We start from the raw sequence: 17,671 nt of genomic DNA on the forward strand, positions 1-17,671 counted from the left end.
CTGCATGAGTTTAGCATGCATAAAGGGCAGCTGAATAGACAAAATCATTATTAATTATTGAGTAGACAGAAAATAAAAGGACATTTTAGGATAGAAACAAGCATAAGTACATATATCCTTGTTCATAAGTAATTGGTAGTGAAACTCTAACTTAATTGTACAAGTAAGCCTTTAGGCCAGTCTTTCAAGTGTGGGAAAGCTAAATCCAATTTCCAAGATAAAGGGCTATACTGGTTTTGGCAGGAATAGGGTTAAATTTCTTCATATTAGCTTACATGGGCCTATGTAGGTAAAGCAAAAGATTTACCTGTTAAACTCTTTATTTCAACAAATGAGTTTTGTCACTTCTGCTGTTCTGATTCTCTCCCTGATCCCATTGTGGGGTGGGGAGTGAGCGAGTGGTGCTTAGTTGCCAGCTGGGTTTAAACCATGACAAAGGTTAATACAGGCATTGGGTAGTATTATATCCCTAGATAACGTGCGTTCATGTTCTTCTGAGACTGTAAGGTTTGGCTTAAGTGGACTTGGGACTTGAGATCTCTGCTGTTTCAACTAACTTCATAATCTCTAGACTTCAGTTCCAGCATGATAGTAACTGCACAGGCCAAAACTCAAGAAAGTAAATATTTTCTTGTTAGCCCTAAGTCCTGTTTAGAAAATGTCATAATGTAACAAAGTAATACACATATTACCTGAATTAAGGTCTGGGATCATACTGTTAGTTTTCAGCTTGTGGTCTGTAGACCTTTCCAGACTCTTTTTATAAGAAGTCTGTGGGGGGAAAAAACTACGAGAAGTTAGTTTGCTGTTAGTAAGCCTGTATTAGCTATATTGGAGCCTCACGTTTTACAAGAAAAAAAAATCTGAAATTTGGAAAAAAGTCTTCCAAGCAATTGTGTTAGTCATAGTTCCTGGAAATGGGACATGTGGATAAGCTAGTTTAAGCCAAACTTTTTAGCCTTTCCAGAGAAGTGTGAACAAGTGGTGCAACCCTTAAAAGATAGGCATAGTCCAGCCCAACAACTGCAAAAAAAAAAAAAAATTAGGAGTAAATCTCCCGTGCTCTGAAATAGCTGGCTTTCAGTTAGGTAGTTGTGACAGTGCACTTGCTGCAGTTTTGCCCTGTATTTTCTTCTATGTGAAAGTTGAATTCAGTAAGTATTATTCAGGTAGATGGTTGCACTGTGGCTTTGGCCATGGTATTAAAATAGACTAAAAGGTAAGAATACCAAAATCTGCTAATACAGAATGACTTTTACCATGGAGTATTCACTACTCCCTGTGTTTAGTAGTTTTCAGAAGTTCTTATTAAATGACTGCTTCTAAGAGCAGCTGGAGCATGAAATTCAGTAGCGAGGCGTTGATTTACTGTGTAGCTTTATATAACAGGCAGGCTATTTTAGCTCTGACTCAGTGGCAGCAATGGTGTGGTTTTGCTTTCAGGCTGGAGCCGTTATGTTACTGCCTGGGTTTAGAGCGTGAGCATGCGCAAATTTACAGTTGACGGTTTAGAAGTGCCCTGAGAATCTCTGTATACAACTAGAATAAAAATAAGTAGTTTATGAAGAGTAATAAAATCATACTGCTTTTGCCTTTAGAAGGCAACATAAGTTTTAAGTTTTATTAAAGTTTTTTCGTGTCTTACAAAGCTAGTGCTCTCAAATAGTGTTGGAAGTCTCTAAAGGCAAGCATTAAGTTGCAGGGAAAGATCCAGCTGGACAAGAAATAAAATTGCAGAAACTGATATTGGAGTCTCATTACTTACATTCTGGAGCATTTTACTAGAACTTGCACTTCCCTGTTTCAGCACGGCAAGCTGACAGCTCACACAGCAGCTTCCTTACTTCCTCCTACTGTCTTGTACTGCTTCCCCAGCCTTTTCTGTTCTTAAGGGCTTCCCCATAGCTGTTAAAAACCTCCCAAGACCAGATGGTTATATGCTTTGGCTTAAGTCTCTTGCCCTGCCTCCCCAGTGTCTAGCATATAACTCAACATCTTGACATTCCTTGTTTGATTGTTAGACTTCATAAGTTGATAGGCTCCTGGACTTCAAAAAGGTTGTCTGCCAACAAGTTGTTTGTAATAAAAGCTTTAGTTGTTCATGAATCCACTAGCACAAAGTTAGTACTTCAGCCTGAGAAACTATATGGAAATACTAAAAATTATTTTACAGCTTAAAACACCTCAACACACTAAGGAAGTGGATTTTGAGTCCTTTCTTTAAAAAAAAAAAAAAAAACAAAAACAAAAAAAAAACACAAAAAACCCAAACACGAACCAAACCACACAATACCCCAAAACTGCATTAAATTAAAACACTGCTTTGTAACTTAAAATACCCTTTTAGACTTTATTGTCTACTGTCCCAGCATGATTTTGTTAGAAAAATAAATATTGTGATACTGCGGTATTTAAATAAATACTCGCGTGCACACACACAGCATGCTTGCTTACTTACACATACAAGGGAAATTTAAATATTGTGACTTCCCTGTGAAATAAGTATTCCGTTTGCCACGCTGTTGCCACAGCATCATCTTATCTTGCTGGGCATCTTGAACAATCGTCTTGTAAAAATTATGTAGGATGTCTCACTGCTTGACTTGATATGGATTGCTACAAATGTTGGTGGATTCTTTTTGTCTTCTTGACAGGCAGGAAAACATGAAGCCATTGTAAAAAATGTACATGATCTCCTTGCAAAATTAGCTTGGGATTTCTCTCCTGAACAGCTTGATCACCTGTTTGACTGTTTTAAGGTAACTATGAATGCTTTGACTGTATTCAGAAAATGGGTTGTGAAGTTGGATACAGATCTGTGACTCTGTCAACGTCTACTTCCTACTTATTTTAGATATGGGCAGTTTCCTTGTGTTAGGAGACTTCCTAATGCATATAGCAACAGCCTGTAACGTTTAATATTAGAAATGCCAGACTGTGCTATTCTTTAATGAGCATTCATTGTGAGATTTTTCGATTTCCTTCCTGTCTGAGGCAAAGACTAGTTATGCAAGTTTCATTGACAGTTTTGTCTTCTGGTTTAAATGCTTATGGGTAATGCAGATCTGTTGAGGCCTGTACTATTAGAGTGACATTTAGCAATCCTAGGAGTATCGGATTTTTTTCAAATGAAGTAAGTTATTTATCTTAAATACCTTTTTGCATTTGTTCCAAATTATTAGGTGTTGATGGTTTAGTAAATAATGTTTCTCTTCTAGCATTCTAGAGTAGGTTTCATCAAGTTTACCACGCATTGCTACTTTTGATCTGTAAGTAAAGGAGATCAAGGACTTCCGTTCCCTGCTCCCCCAGCTTCCTCTTTATCATGTAATGATTTTTTCTCTGGTTAACGTAGATACAGAATGCAACAGTCTCAGGAAGATAATGTTGAATGTTTATAAGCATATAATGATTAGATTGAAATTGCAAAACAACTTGTTTCTGAAAGTTTATTTTATTCACTGGCTTTTGATGTGTGCTGACGTTAACATTTGTAGCTTCCAGTAGTGGTGCTGTTCGGCTTGTTTTCCTGTAGGAAGTGATCTGCTGTACTAGAACATGCAAGCCTGCTTTGGAGACTCACTTTTCTATTTTTAGACAAATGCATTATAGTCACGTTTTGGCTTACATGCAATTTGCACTCCAATTAATGGGGGTTTCCTAGTTTGGTAAATATGGGTCTGATGTCCTGTAATCTACATACTGAACTAAATGCTCAGGAATTGTTTGTGTAACTGTCGCAAGTCATGTCTGACCTTGAGAGATGTATATGAAGTAATGTTATATTAGAAACTTCCTCAGAAAAAAGTTAACTTAATGCAGAGGACATTTGTTTCAATCAGATTCAGAGGCACCAGTGATACGGAAATTTTACTCATTTACTGATTATAAGTTATTTAAGAAGTCTTTTAAGTATAAGCACAGGAGTTTTGAGAAAGCATTTGCAAGAAACAGCTAAGTCCACTCTGTTTTGCCTGTTGGTGAATTTGTCAATGGTAAAGTTAACTTTTACAAGCATATTTGTGACCTTTGAAGTTTTTTTTGTTTTGTAAAGTGTCAAGGTGAATACTCTTTAATTATAAGCACTAGAGGAGCTATTCTGTTGTATCTGACATGTATTGATCTGACATGCTATTTATTTTTAATGTGAAAGTTCTTTACGGTCGCATCATTTGTTAGCGATGCAGGTTATGTGTGGAATTTAAAAAAAAAAAGACTTTTTCATATCAAATCAAATCTTTCTTAGGCAAGTTGGACAAATGCAAGCAAGAAACAGCGTGAGAAACTACTTGAGTTAATCCGTCGTCTTGCGGAGGATGACAAGGATGGTGTGATGGCACACAAAGTGCTGAACCTTTTGTGGAATTTGGCTCATAGTGATGATGTACCAGTTGATATCATGGACCAGGCTCTTAGTGCCCATATTAAAATCTTAGATTACAGCTGTTCACAGGTGAGTACTCTGGTATGTTCTATTGTGAAATCAGTCACTGACAGTTTCCTTCCATCCCTCGTGAAAAATTCAAGGAATTTGGTAATTTAACAGAAGTGTTCCTTCTCATAGATTTGTATTATTCCACCAACATTTTTAAGATGCTATGGGACATATTTTAAATAACAACACAGTTTGTGCTTTAATTGGAGAGAGTGAAATACATCAGCTTGCCTGTCTTGTTGCAATTGGTGACGTACTGTAATGACCACATTGGAGGAACTGGAAAAGAACCCTACGGAAGTAAATAGGAAGAAAGAAAATGCAGCCCTCCTCCTGTCTTTCCTTTTTTCTGAATTCGATTATCTAGTTTGTTTGGGTGGGGTTTTTTTCCCAGTAAGTCCTTACATGTCTTCTATAATATTAGAAAAGACCTAGAAAAGGACAGTGAAAACTACTACACGCTCTCCTTCCCAACCCAAGCCTCTGTGGAAGTGTGCCAGAATAATAATTCATTGTGGTTCGAAATTAATCCATGACCTCCCTTGACAGCTACTGGCAGATTTTGTTTCTTAATTATTAAGAAACAGTTTCTCATTGTTTCGTGGTATTTTATAGCGGTTTACTCTGACTACCAGTGAGTAGAAATAAATGAAAGAAGGGAAAGAGCAAATTATTTAAACACTGATGATCCTGTCTAGCTACATGTTTTCTTAAATAGGTACTGAATGCTTGAGTGCCTGAAGGCAGAGAGTTTTTAAGTCGCTAATAGCTTCTGCCAACCTGTAGTGCTGCTCAAATTCTTTTCTTATGCTTGTATGCTTCAGAACTCAGTTGATCTAGTATTTGTGTGGCTTTGTATGTTCTGTTCTATCTTGGAAACAAATAAAGTAAGGGCATGGTAGTAGTTTCTGCAATATACTTGGTTTTGATTATAAATGCTTGTTCTTTAAGGATCGAGATACACAAAAGATCCAGTGGATAGATCGCTTTATAGAAGAGCTTCGCACAAATGACAAATGGGTCATTCCTGCACTGAAACAAATTAGAGAAATTTGCAGTTTGTTTGGTGAAGCACCGCAAAACTTGAGGTAAGAATGGTGTGCAAGTAAAATTTTGTCTGTTAAAAGCTGAATGAGTCGTAATGTAATTGTTTTTTTGTGGGAGACAGGGAAAGCTTAGGTGAAATCATAAACTGTGTTTAAAGATGTTCTTGAGTTTGTTTTAATGTGTATAAATGGCCTCTAAAAATTCAGACACCAAGGTTCAGTAAGAGGGCATTAAGTGTTCCCTCAGACGTGTTTTTATTAATTTTTAGAATAGTAGTTGGATTTGTGGAAGATCTGGCTTTGTTTTTCTGTTATCCATGGGCATCCCTGCCTAACAATGGAATTAGCCTACACAGTATAAATATATTTTATGTGCGTATATGTACGTATGCACACACACAAACATACGCACCCATCTCTATTCTTTGACGATAAATTTATACAGGTTGTGCAGTTTATTTACTTGAAATCAAAGGTGACTTTTTTGTCTGGCAAAAATACTCTGCTGATTGTCTCCTGAATGGAAGAGATTAGAAATGCATTGGGTTTGTTTTATTGTGGGTTTTGTTTTGGGTTGTGGCATGTGTGTGTGTGTGTGTGTTGTTAAAAGGAAGAAAAAAAGAAAAGAAAAGCCATCGTCCATTTGGACTTGTTAAAATATATGTGCTTATTTTAATTATTTTAAATGTCTTCCCACTACAGAAATATCTGAGCTTCTGTGTCCCTAACATTTTTTGGTATCCACATCAGAATTTTTACAAACTCCAGAAAAATGTTGTTTGCTTATCAGTGTTGCATAACTGCTTTTTTTTTTTAAAATCTTTGTAAGCAGGTAAACTATTCAAATCAAGTTGTTATTACAGTCTGCTTACAAGAAGGATCAAGGCAGGGAAAGTTGAAAAAAATAAACCCTCAGTTTACAAAACGCTATCTTGTGACAGATACCGTTTTAAGGAGCTGTGATAATATTGCATTCCTGGCTTCTGGAGGTTTCTTTATTCATTTAGTTCTTTCTCAGTTTTCATGACGTTTTAATCCTTTACAGTTTCACATTAATGATTGATTCAAGGTTTTTCCAACAAGGTTACAAAGTTACCTGCTTATTAGCAGATAAGTCTGTTTCCTGTGTCTTGTAGTCCTTAACCTTTTGCATGCTTTTAAGATCTAGGCGAGTGGAGCTACCTGGTTATTTGTGGTACTTGTTCAAGTTGGATGCTTTTTAGCACAGTGTCTTAACAAAGAGGCTTTGCTTTAAGTAATTATTGAAGCAGAGCTCTTTCGAGGCACTGATTAGGTTTCTGCTCTGAATTAATATTGGGAAGAACGTAACTTCTTTTGATTGTGGAAATTGAGGTTCCCTGTATGGAATATATACAGTTCAATCTCTTGAACATCCTTTCTTTTTGTCAGACCATTTCTTCCATTCCTCAGATTTAAGGAAAGACTGCATTGCAGTATGTGATAATCCCTCATTTTTATGCAGAATTTGAAAATACATATGTCAGAAAAGTAAACTTTGAATTAAAGGTTTTAATCAAGAGACTTTATAAGGACCTCTTCCTGTGGAGAAGCCTTTGTTAGCAAGATACTGTTGAGAGAATTTTTTTAGTCAGGTAATGTTCCTGCCCAGGTGACTGGGAAACCTCGTGAGTGAAAGCATCACTTTGGGAGTAATCAGTGACTTTCATTTTTATGAGTTTTCTGATAACTCTTAAAATTGATGTTGTTGACAGTTGTTCCTGTCAGCTTACCTTATCTGACTTAAAAGTTTACTTTCTGGCATCCTTCTAGAATTTGGATCAGAAATAGATGAAAACAAATGTTTGTAACAACTACCTCAAAAACACTTCACAGAGCTTTCTGTGTGTAACATTAACCCCATAATCTGTATACTACTCTTCTGGGGTGGTTCAGTTGATTGGCATTTGGCAATTAAAACTTTGGTCCAAAATGACTAAGGCTGCTGATTCTTGGAAAGAGTAAGTATAAATTATCTTATGCCATTGGCACTGTACAGATTGTTTTGAGGAGGAGGATTTAATTGTGTTGCTAGTTATTCATGCAGTTGAGCAAAGTGACGAGTTGGTTATACAGTTGCTTTGGCAAAATTTAACACTCTGACCACAAAGAAATGCTTCATGTTGCCCAGAGAAGTTGTGGATGCCCCATCCCTGGAAGTGTTCAAGGCCAGGCTGGATGGGGCTTTGAGCAGCCTGGTCTAGTGGGAGGTGTCCCTGCCCAGGGCAGGGGGGTTGGAGCTAGATGATCTTTAAGGTCCCTTCCAACCCAAACCATTCTATGAGTCTGTGATTCTATGTTTGGGGAAGTTTAGCTTAACCAGAATAGTAACAGCATAAGAAAATAATTCTTATTTAGGTGCAAGGATTCTTACGGGTGCAAGGATACTTATTAATGTTAAGGAATAGTCAACCTCATTATTCAGCATACTGACCTTTAGCGTACAGAAAATTAATCATCTTAATTTTCTCTGTGTTGGCTAATGGAAGTAGAGCCTCCTTGTAGACCAATTTCAAAGCACTTAAGATTGGCCTGTATCTATTCAAGCAGTATAGGATTGGCCTCCTAAATTACTTGCCCAGAAGAATTAAGTGAACATTGAGAAGACCTTCTGTAAGAGTTTAGGGGTCTTGTTACTGCTTTAAGGCAACATAGCCTAAATAGTAGAATTTGCTGGGTCTGGTCACAGCTATTTGGACCTTTAATGTCTGCTTTTAATGGTACATAGCATTTATTCATCTAGTAGAAGAACTCTCAACTTCAAAAGCTGAGTTACATGTGTAGTATTATGTTGGGCAAGTTATACGCATAGATAAATAATTTTTTTAAAAAATCCACTTAAGTTATTCAGAATTTTGCCTTTGTCACTTCGCCAATCTTTTTCTAGCAAATAAGCATGCATTCTAACTATTAAATGTCCTTTTTTTAGTATTTCCGAAGTACTTTGGCACCCATTTCAAAACGCTAATCTTTCTTTTTATACATCGCCTTTTGATACCCGTTTAGTAGAAACGTGAGAAGAGGAGTTTTGCTGTTAACTGAGAAGCATGAAAGATTGAAGTTGTTACTAAAGGAATTTGTTCCAGTGGCGGCAACATCATTTAGCCTAATCTTAGATGTTAAAGGAATAATTCTATAGTTGCAGGTGGAGTTTGCTTTAATTCTAGAAAGCATGCTAGAATGTCTTTTCAGATCAGCTTTTTTCTGTGCCTAAAGAGAATTGACTCCATCCTAGCAGGTCATCAAAATAACATCTTACATGTTGCTCACACATACTGTGGAACAATTCATAGCTCATAACTCTGGTTCTTACAGTTATTCAACTTTTAGAAATGGTTGCTAACCAAGATGAATCCATGTGTCTAAATTTACTGTTTGTGCATGTGGTTGAGAAAGGAGAAAAGTAAAAAAAGCCTAGTGCAGAAGATTTATTTAGTCTTCTGATGATAATGCTTTCCTTTTGTGCTACTTTGTAAAATTGATACAAATGCATAATATTATTAAGTATGTAAAATACACGCCAATAGCCGGATTCAGCAAAATACCCCATCTTGCTTCTGCTAGTCCTTTAGTTGTTTCATCATATATATTTCCCAAGTAGTCAGTGTTCTTATTTACTGTTATCCTTTGTAAATGCATCTCTCTATCTAGAGGTAACATCTTGGGTAGCCACTAAAATAGAGACATCCAGTCTTTTGCTGGTTTTGCTGTTGGCTTGTGCTGAGTAAGGAGGGTTGGTGGAGATGGAGAGTTTCTCAAAGTGAAAACAGGATGATCTTTCTGGGTGTATGAAGTCCTGTGTGTTTTCTTCCTCCATGCTTCCATCCATTTTGTTTTCTCTCTGACAAATGTTTGGGTCTTTGTTTTAACTGCCTCTTTCAAGCTGTTTTGGAAGGCTCTGTGTATGACGAAATTTAATCTTCTGAAGACCTCTCTGCTTAGCAGGCCAAATTCTGTTGGTTGCAGATAACAAAATTATTGGAAGGGTGTTGATGGCTTCTGTCTTTTAAACCCAGATTGACAGCGATCTTTGGCCCAGTGAATCAATTTATCTGTTGTTGTTACATGTACAGGGAAATGTGGTTATCAGCTGCAAGATCATTATCAGCTGATGCTGGAGCTGGGATTTCTTGCATTCCCTGCTGTTCTCTAAAGGTGTGGTGATACTGTAGAGTGTTGTAGGTCATCTAGTATGGAGCCCCTGTTTCCTAGGAGGGATGAGAGTTTCTACCTGTTAGCTGAATGGATTCAGCTAATTCTGGGGTCTAATTAAGTGTTGAAGGAAAGGAGAATTCTGAAATCACATTTATATTTCTTCAGGGCAGGCTATGGGTTCAGCTGAGTGGCAGTACAACAGGAAGGCCTCTCTCTGTCTCCACCCACCCTCACCCCTCTTTTATTTTATTTTTTTTTTTTTTCCTCTCTCTACCACGGAAGAGCAGCACAAGTTTGCATTGTTTATGCAGATAAGATCAGTGCTCTGTTATACAGAAGCTGAGGCATTTTAACTCTATCCTGAGTTCTAGAATTTGATAGCGTTCATGGCATATGGGTTTTGGACTCTTGCAATTTACTTTTGTAATCTAAATATGGATATATGGATTTCTGAACTGTTAGGTGCAAGACTTCTCCTCTTTTCTTATAACACTTGTATTTTAATTTCAGTCAAACTCAGCGAAGTCCCCATGTGTTTTACCGACATGACTTAATCAATCAACTTCAGCACAATCATGCCCTAGTTACATTGGTTGCAGAAAATCTCTCTGCCTATATGGAAAGCATGAGGCAGTATGCTAAAGGTAAGTTTTAAAATAAAAATTGCCTCATAGAGTGTGTGAAAACTCTAGTTGAAAATGCAGTTAGAAGCAGATTCTCATAATGAAATAACTATTTACTTGTTTAATTTCTGAGCATCTGTGGGGTTGATAGCCTTCGTGGTGTCTGATTGGGCAAGAAAAGCTCAAAATGCAAACATTTTGTTTCATGATTGACAATGCGGTGTGTTTTACAGCAGAATATGGGGAAGTGGCAGCTCTTGTTTGTCTGTGGATTGATAAACATTGCCTTGTCCTACTTAGGCTAGTGTGGCTATTTTTGTGAAAAGTCTTAATAATAATCTTGGATTTTGTTCCACTTCTAGTTTTGAATTTTTGTAGGCTCCTTTGAGGAGTTTTTTAATCGCCTCTCTTTGAAGCCAGCGTTTGGAATTTGTCAGGGAGAAGGACATCAGACCACAGGGGTACTGTTACTTTTTACCGTGCAAGTCCATTTCTGTTTAGTTGCTTTCTCGCTGCATTTATCAGCAACACTTGGCAGCGCATTGTGTTAGTATTTATATATTTCAGGCTAAACTCAACCCTTCGCTGATGAGTCTACACTTTTATTCTGGACTAGCTTTCTAGCTACTGAGGGAGAAGTAGGGAAGTGAAGGAGAATGGTGGACCAGGAAACTCCTTGTGACGCTGGACCACAATACTTTATATATTGAATTAAGCCAACAGAATTGAGAGGAGATTTACATCCCCCCACATCTACATTACTGACTGGAACCAGGGACCATTCTACCCTGGCATCATAACATCCTACCAGCCTTTCAGTTACATCTCAAAAATGACAGTATATTATGTAGGAATTCAATGTAGATCGTTCAGAGAGGACAGGATATTTGCGCATTGTAAAGCACGTGTGCGTCTTCCAGTACTTAGGTAAGTTGCCTAGACACCTTTAATTTGGGAATTCATTGAATTTTGGAGTACTTCATAAAAGATAGCCAAAATATGTCCTTGAAGACTGGTTTGAATAGGGGTGCTCTATGAAGATGATAAGCTTCAGCCAGGTACAGGTCAATGAGAATGACATTTAAGCTAAATCTGCATACTGCAGCTATATTACTCTATTCAGGAATACATGAGGGGCTTTACCCTAAATCATGTTCCTTAGTTAATGATAGCATTGCATTAATTAATGCTAAAATAATACCAAATGCTTTGCTCTGTTCTCAGACCATACTGTCTCAGGCTTAATCTTCTGTGGGAAGGTGTAATAGAGCTACTATTATTTCATGTAACTTCTGTAAGCTGTTGGAGTGCTCTTTACTTTTACTAAAGTGATAAAAAAATGCAACAAACTTTGCATCTTAACTATATGGATAGCTTAGATTCTATGATTCTGTGATTCTCTCCTTCTCTTGGACTTGGGCCAGCTATGAAATCTGGGGTTTGGCCTCAGGGTTATGAAGGAAATATAGACAACAGCTACATTCTAATGCTGTGTTATCTTTGTCCAAAAATAGGCTGCACATACTATTAATCTATTAACTGTTATTCATTAATTTCAATTATTTTTAGACTCTGAAGTCAAAGGTCATTTTTGACAATATTGTTTACCTATCGAATTGTCGATGATGGAAAATTAAACTGATTTGTTGCATGATTCTTTTCTTTTGCCAAAAAACACATTTCACTGCCCTGCCCCTCCCCAGATGTAATGCCTTGGTAAAGCAGTAATATAAACATCTCAGCACAGTAGTAATTACGAGTGTGCAAAGAGTTTAAATTGAATCTAATTACAAAGCAATTAAATTGTGCTTTCTTGAGATGAAGCTGCTGTAGAACTTCCACTTGTTAATGAACAGATGAACAATAGTGTGGATTTTTTAATTAGATGCTTTATTACCTGATTAAGGGCATCCAGAAAATATCTCCTAATTTTCCAGATACTGTGCTAAGATTGTAATACACAGTTCCTGTGCAACTCCTCTTTCAGTTTCACTTTTATATACTAAATAGAGCAGAATACATAGAGAGAGCACTGTGAAGTTTGCCTTCCATGCCTTCCTGGAGGAGGAGCAAAGGTGGGGGTGAAGGGTGTGTGGAAAGAAAGAACTGGGCAGCTGTAGAATTAGCTGAGCTGGAGAAGGTGAAGGAGACAGAGGGGGAAAATTCAAGACAAACATCCAAACAGCAGGGCTCAAACAAATGCCATAGGAAAAACCCCATCCAATTGCACACAGATCTTTTTGGCAGTTAATACCACAATTACGGTGTAACTTGTGACTATTTTCTTATATTAGTTTTGAATTTGACGTATTTTTATTTTTGTGGAAGGCTTCCATATTTGTGCTCTGTGGTAGAGAACAGTGTTCCTATTCTCCTGTTATTCACTATTGCATATTCTTTTCTATCATACTGCCTTTTATATGATTGCCTTTTTAAGGTTAAAGAAAACCCTAATCTATGTTTCAGAATTTTTTCTATGACATGATTTTTTCTTCTTCTGAACTCACCCTTTCCTCCAACTCTGCAAAGTCCTCCATGAGATGAGATGCTGCATTGTGTAGTCTTGAAGGCAGAGGTCACAGTTTCATCTTTTTGACTATTTATCAAAAACCTTTTGAAAATATGAAAAGATTGCTAGCCAGTTCTTCTTCTGTTTTTCTGAAGCAATAAAAAAAAATCCCAAGTGTTAATGAAACGTAATTATTTGTAGAAATTGTGCCATATAATCTTCTATGTGTGTTTACCACTAATTATGCTTAAATTTTCAACGAGCCATTTTTTGATCTATAGTTTCTCTCTTCCTTCTTCAGCTCCTGTATGTAGAAAGAAGTTTTAAGAAGATCACACTTAGACTTGTTGTGGGATGCACAATGTAGAAAATAAATCGGGCAAATGTGGAAAGAAGCTGAGATGGAGAATGTTTAGAGAAATTGAATTTTTTTTGTAGTTCAGAGTTTTTCAGAATTCTGAAATATGTACATATACTGCCTTTGAGCAACTGACTCAAAGTGATACTTTGAACTGTGAACTGACTTAGTGATAGGACAAGGGGAAACGGGTTCAAGTTACGTCAGGGGAGGTTTAGATTAGATATTAGGAGACATTTTTTCACTGAAAGGGTTATTAAACATTGGAATAGGCTGCCCAGGGAGGTGGTGGATTCACCATCTCTGGAGGTGTTTAAAAAAAGGGTAGATGGGGCACTGAGGGACATGGTTTAGAAGTGGCTCTTGTCAGGGTAGGTTAAAGGTTGGACTCGATGATCTTAAAGGTCCCTTCCAACCTCAACAATTCTATGATTCTATGATTCTATGACTGGCCTGTAATACTTCAATTCTTCTATCATTGCCACTATTGACACTTGCGTGTCTGAATTAATCTCTGTTCAGGGGGGAAAAAAAGCCCAGAGAGTCCCCATAGTTAAAACCAACAAACACCACCACCACACCCACCTCCAACAGAACAAAAACACGCACCCACCCCCACCCAAATCAAACAAAAAATACCCAAAACACCCAACACATGCCTTCTTTTGATAGTTGCCCGTTTATGCTCACTTCATTAGGATTATAATTTAAATTTTTGAAGGATTTCTGGTGAACATAATCTCTCCAGTTTTGTAGATAACAGTTCTAACTGCTAGTCTTCTGTTTTCCTTTTTATTTAATTTTTGAGCTAATGTACCTTTTGCACTTGTAAATAGAGAGCAGTATTTATGACAGTAATTTTTCTCCTAATTCTGAAACACTGATTATTCACTTCAGCTGTTAGGCGTGTTTGGTTTTTTTTTCTCCTCCTTGATATAATAGGAGATACTGGGTTTTAGTTCTGAAGATAAGTTTTACCATAAGTCTAGACATTGTCATGACGCAGTCTCCCGCAACTGGGTCATCTTAGTTAAATGCAATCTGTATACCTTTACAAAAAAGAAATATAGCCTTAGTCAGTTTATAATGCAGCTGTCATAATTAACATGTGTCATGATGAAATGCTACTAGTACAGATCAAGGTAGTGCAAGTACAGTTCTTGATTGTATCTCTTTAAATTAAAAAGCAAAACAAAACCAAAAAACAAAACCCAAACAAAACCACACCAAACCCAAGTTCCTATGAAGCAAACTGCTGTTTTGTTAACAAAGTATTATGCTGAGATTTGATAAAATGCAGATAAAAGTTTGACTTCTTGCCTTACTTTCAAATTACTCAACTTCTGTCTCAAGCTTTTCAGTATTACAGGCATTTCTTTTTTGTATTTGGAAACTTGCAGTAGATAAAGCTGTTGTATCCTTCCCTCCTCTAAGTGATGTTATGTACATAGCTACTTATAAAAGTGTTCAAGAACAAAGTCGTGATTCCCTTTGGAGGGGAAAAACGCTAAAAATGGAAAACTGAAATTTTGGAAAAGATGCTCTGTAACAAAACTAAAGCATTCTCAGAAAAAAACCCACTGAATAATCTGAACTACATGCTTGGTATACTTTTAGTTTAACTGACTTCTGACTTCAAACTGTCTACTTGAAATAAGGAAAAAATTTATTCGAAGTAGAATGCAGCTTCTTAATTCTTCTGTAATCCTTTCATTATAGTGAATGTTGAGCATGTGTATCTGTGCATAACTGTTTGTTGATTTGATTATAAACCTCAATAATCTTTTCCTATACCCATTTTAATTCAGGGTGAAATACTAACTGGTAGCAGGCTGCTGAAAGTTATTTTTGTACACAGTAGTGAAAACTTACTGTTCTTTGAATGGTTTTAATTATGTTCAGACCAACAAGTATTCAAACAGGTCCTATCTTTTAGAGTCAGCATGTCGTTTCTGAATGTATTGTCTAATAAAACTTCTTATATTTGCAGAGCATGGTGAATATGATCCTCAAACTGTAAGACCAGGAAGCAGATACAGTCATGTGCAGGAAGTACAGGAGCGACTTAACTTCCTACGGTTAGTTTTAACTTGGTCATTTGTTCAGCTTCTGTAAGAATACTTTAAATACTTCAAAGAGAAAAAAACCACCTTGGTATTGCTTCCTCTCATCTAGTTTTAAGTTACTGTGTTAACTTCTTTCAAAACCCAAATGCAAAAATACACTGAATTTTTTTTTTTTGTTTGGTTTGGATTTTTTTCCCAGAGGGCTTCTATGCTAGTATTGGAATACTCAAATAAAGTTTATTGGAATCTTTGCAGTCCAAGGCTCTGATTCTGCACTAAGATTAGTACGGGCTTTTTCTGTCTGTGTGCAGAACTGTACTGACTTGAATAGAATGTGCATGTGGTTACCGTTACATGCATATTGGGGTAACTTAGCTGAAAATTTAAAATAGTCCATGTAGGGATATGGCCATGTGTCCTTATTTGTTGTACCACACCAGAGTTATATCCATGATCATAAACTGGCATATACTTGTGTCAGACACTGATGTTGTCAGCAACGGAGCCTTAGAGGTTGGAATAAAATATTTGGATGACTTTTGACCAGCTACTGTTTGAGTAAAATAACAAAACCAAGGATCTCTGCTCATTACAGAGCTGCAGTATGTTGATGCTTTTTTAGGTTCTCTCTCACGCAGGTTTTTCTTACTTGGTTTTAATCTTTTTTACACAAGTAAAAGTACACGAACTGTCAAACTGTCAAGTTCTGAAGTATTTTTTACTTGTTTTCTGAGATTTTTCTTTTGCTTTTCAAAATTTTACCAAGATTTTTTATGAATTAAATGGAAGCGCTAAACAGACGTTCAATGAAATTATACAGTAGCATATGAATAGCAGACTTAATTTAGCGTTCCTGCATGTTAAAAATTGTAGCTTCCTTTAAGTTCACTAGTTGTTAATGTAATGGAATTAATGAAGTCATGGCTGTCAAATGTAGAATGTTTCTGAAAATAATGTAGCAAATGTAGCAATTTCTGAAAAGCAACGCCATAACTTAGTCCCTGATTTCTTTTACAAAGATAAGATCTTGAATTGGAAAAAGGATTCTGAAGAACTTTGATTATTGTGTGTTCTTCCTGAAACATGCTTAGCATTAACTCTCAGAATCGCAGTTCTTAGTAGTTTTTTAATGGTTATTTAACACAAATTAAAAACTTACTTAAAGGAAAAATTTCCAGTTCATTGACTTCTGCTTCTGGCTCCATTCCGTGGAATCAATACCTTATTTTGTGATTTTGCTAAAGTGAGTGCTAAAACATAGTGAATGATTGCAAAAGTAATTTAATCTCTTATGTTGTGACCTGACTTTTAAACTAAATAGTTTACATTAGGTGATGTCCATTTGTTTCTATATAATGTGTAAACAGTGCTTGGTATTTTTTTGGAAAATATTTCTTGCCAAATTTTATTCCTTCTTTTGTTTGGACTTATAAGGTCTTGATCTATTCAAAATTACTAAGAAATCACGGGGCTAATTATGAGTGGACTGATAGTTTGAATTTTCAGGGTCGTACTTATGATATATATATATGTAAAATACACATGTTCACCTTTTTGCCTGTACTTTTTACTGAATTGTAACTCTAGATGTCTATTAGACAGTTCTGTTAATTGTCTCTTTGTTTTGCTCAAGATTTTTATTGAAGGATGGTCAGCTGTGGCTCTGTGCCCCTCAGGCGAAGCAAATATGGAAGTGTTTAGCTGAAAATGCGGTTTATCTTTGTGATCGTGAAGCCTGTTTTAAATGGTATTCCAAACTAATGGGGGATGAACCAGACTTAGACCCTGACATTAATAAGGACTTCTTTGAAAATAATGTGCTTCAGCTGGATCCTTCCCTATTAACAGAAAATGGAATGAAATGTTTTGAACGTTTCTTCAAAGCTGTGAACTGTCGAGAAGGAAAGCTAGTAGCAAAGAGACGAGCCTATATGATGGATGATCTGGAATTAATAGGATTAGACTACCTTTGGAGGGTAAGTTAATTGGAGGAAACATCTGAAAGGTTAACTGCTAAGTCTTTCTCGGTCTTTTTATATTTTTAGGAATATGTAATTTATTACTTATAGACTGAAATTACAAAAAGCTACTTTTTCCAAACTAAATGCATAGTGACTCTACTGTCTTCCCAGCAAGTATGCAAGTTGGTAACTTTGCAGACTGGTGTTTGTCAAAAAGTTATTTGAAACATCAAGTATATTTTTATATGCACATGAGATAAAAAATTTGCCTGTGCTGTTGAAGAAGAAAGAATTGTTCGAGGTGAATTATCTGTAGATTTCTCTCTTACATACACTCTAGAACTAAACTTGTTTTGTGCAATTCATAAGCTATTTCATGTAATTCATTCTAGTATGGTAAAGTGGAGTGATTCTAGATTAGACCAAGTGATCACTGGTCTGATCCTTTCTTTCATATCCACAACCTTTTGCCTAGACGTGGTTAGAGCTTTTCAATAGAA

General features: G+C 36.4%; 1 protein-coding gene across 3 annotated transcripts in view; it reads left to right on the top strand.

Annotated features, from left to right (window-relative positions):
* The window catches only part of USP9X (ubiquitin specific peptidase 9 X-linked), a 103,974-nt gene that overhangs the window by 39,370 nt on the left and 46,933 nt on the right, over nt 1–17,671 (top strand). For all 3 annotated transcript variants that reach the window (XM_063344002.1, XM_063343984.1, XM_063343993.1), the window contains exons 11-16: nt 2,655–2,759; nt 4,247–4,453; nt 5,387–5,523; nt 10,165–10,298; nt 15,135–15,222; nt 16,844–17,186. In XM_063344002.1, coding sequence (XP_063200072.1) covers nt 2,655–2,759; nt 4,247–4,453; nt 5,387–5,523; nt 10,165–10,298; nt 15,135–15,222; nt 16,844–17,186 — 1,014 coding nt within the window. The remainder of the gene's footprint in view (nt 1–2,654; nt 2,760–4,246; nt 4,454–5,386; nt 5,524–10,164; nt 10,299–15,134; nt 15,223–16,843; nt 17,187–17,671) is intronic.

This window comes from Chroicocephalus ridibundus, chromosome 1, assembly GCF_963924245.1.
Source record: "Chroicocephalus ridibundus chromosome 1, bChrRid1.1, whole genome shotgun sequence".
Lineage (NCBI taxonomy): Eukaryota > Metazoa > Chordata > Aves > Charadriiformes > Laridae > Chroicocephalus > Chroicocephalus ridibundus.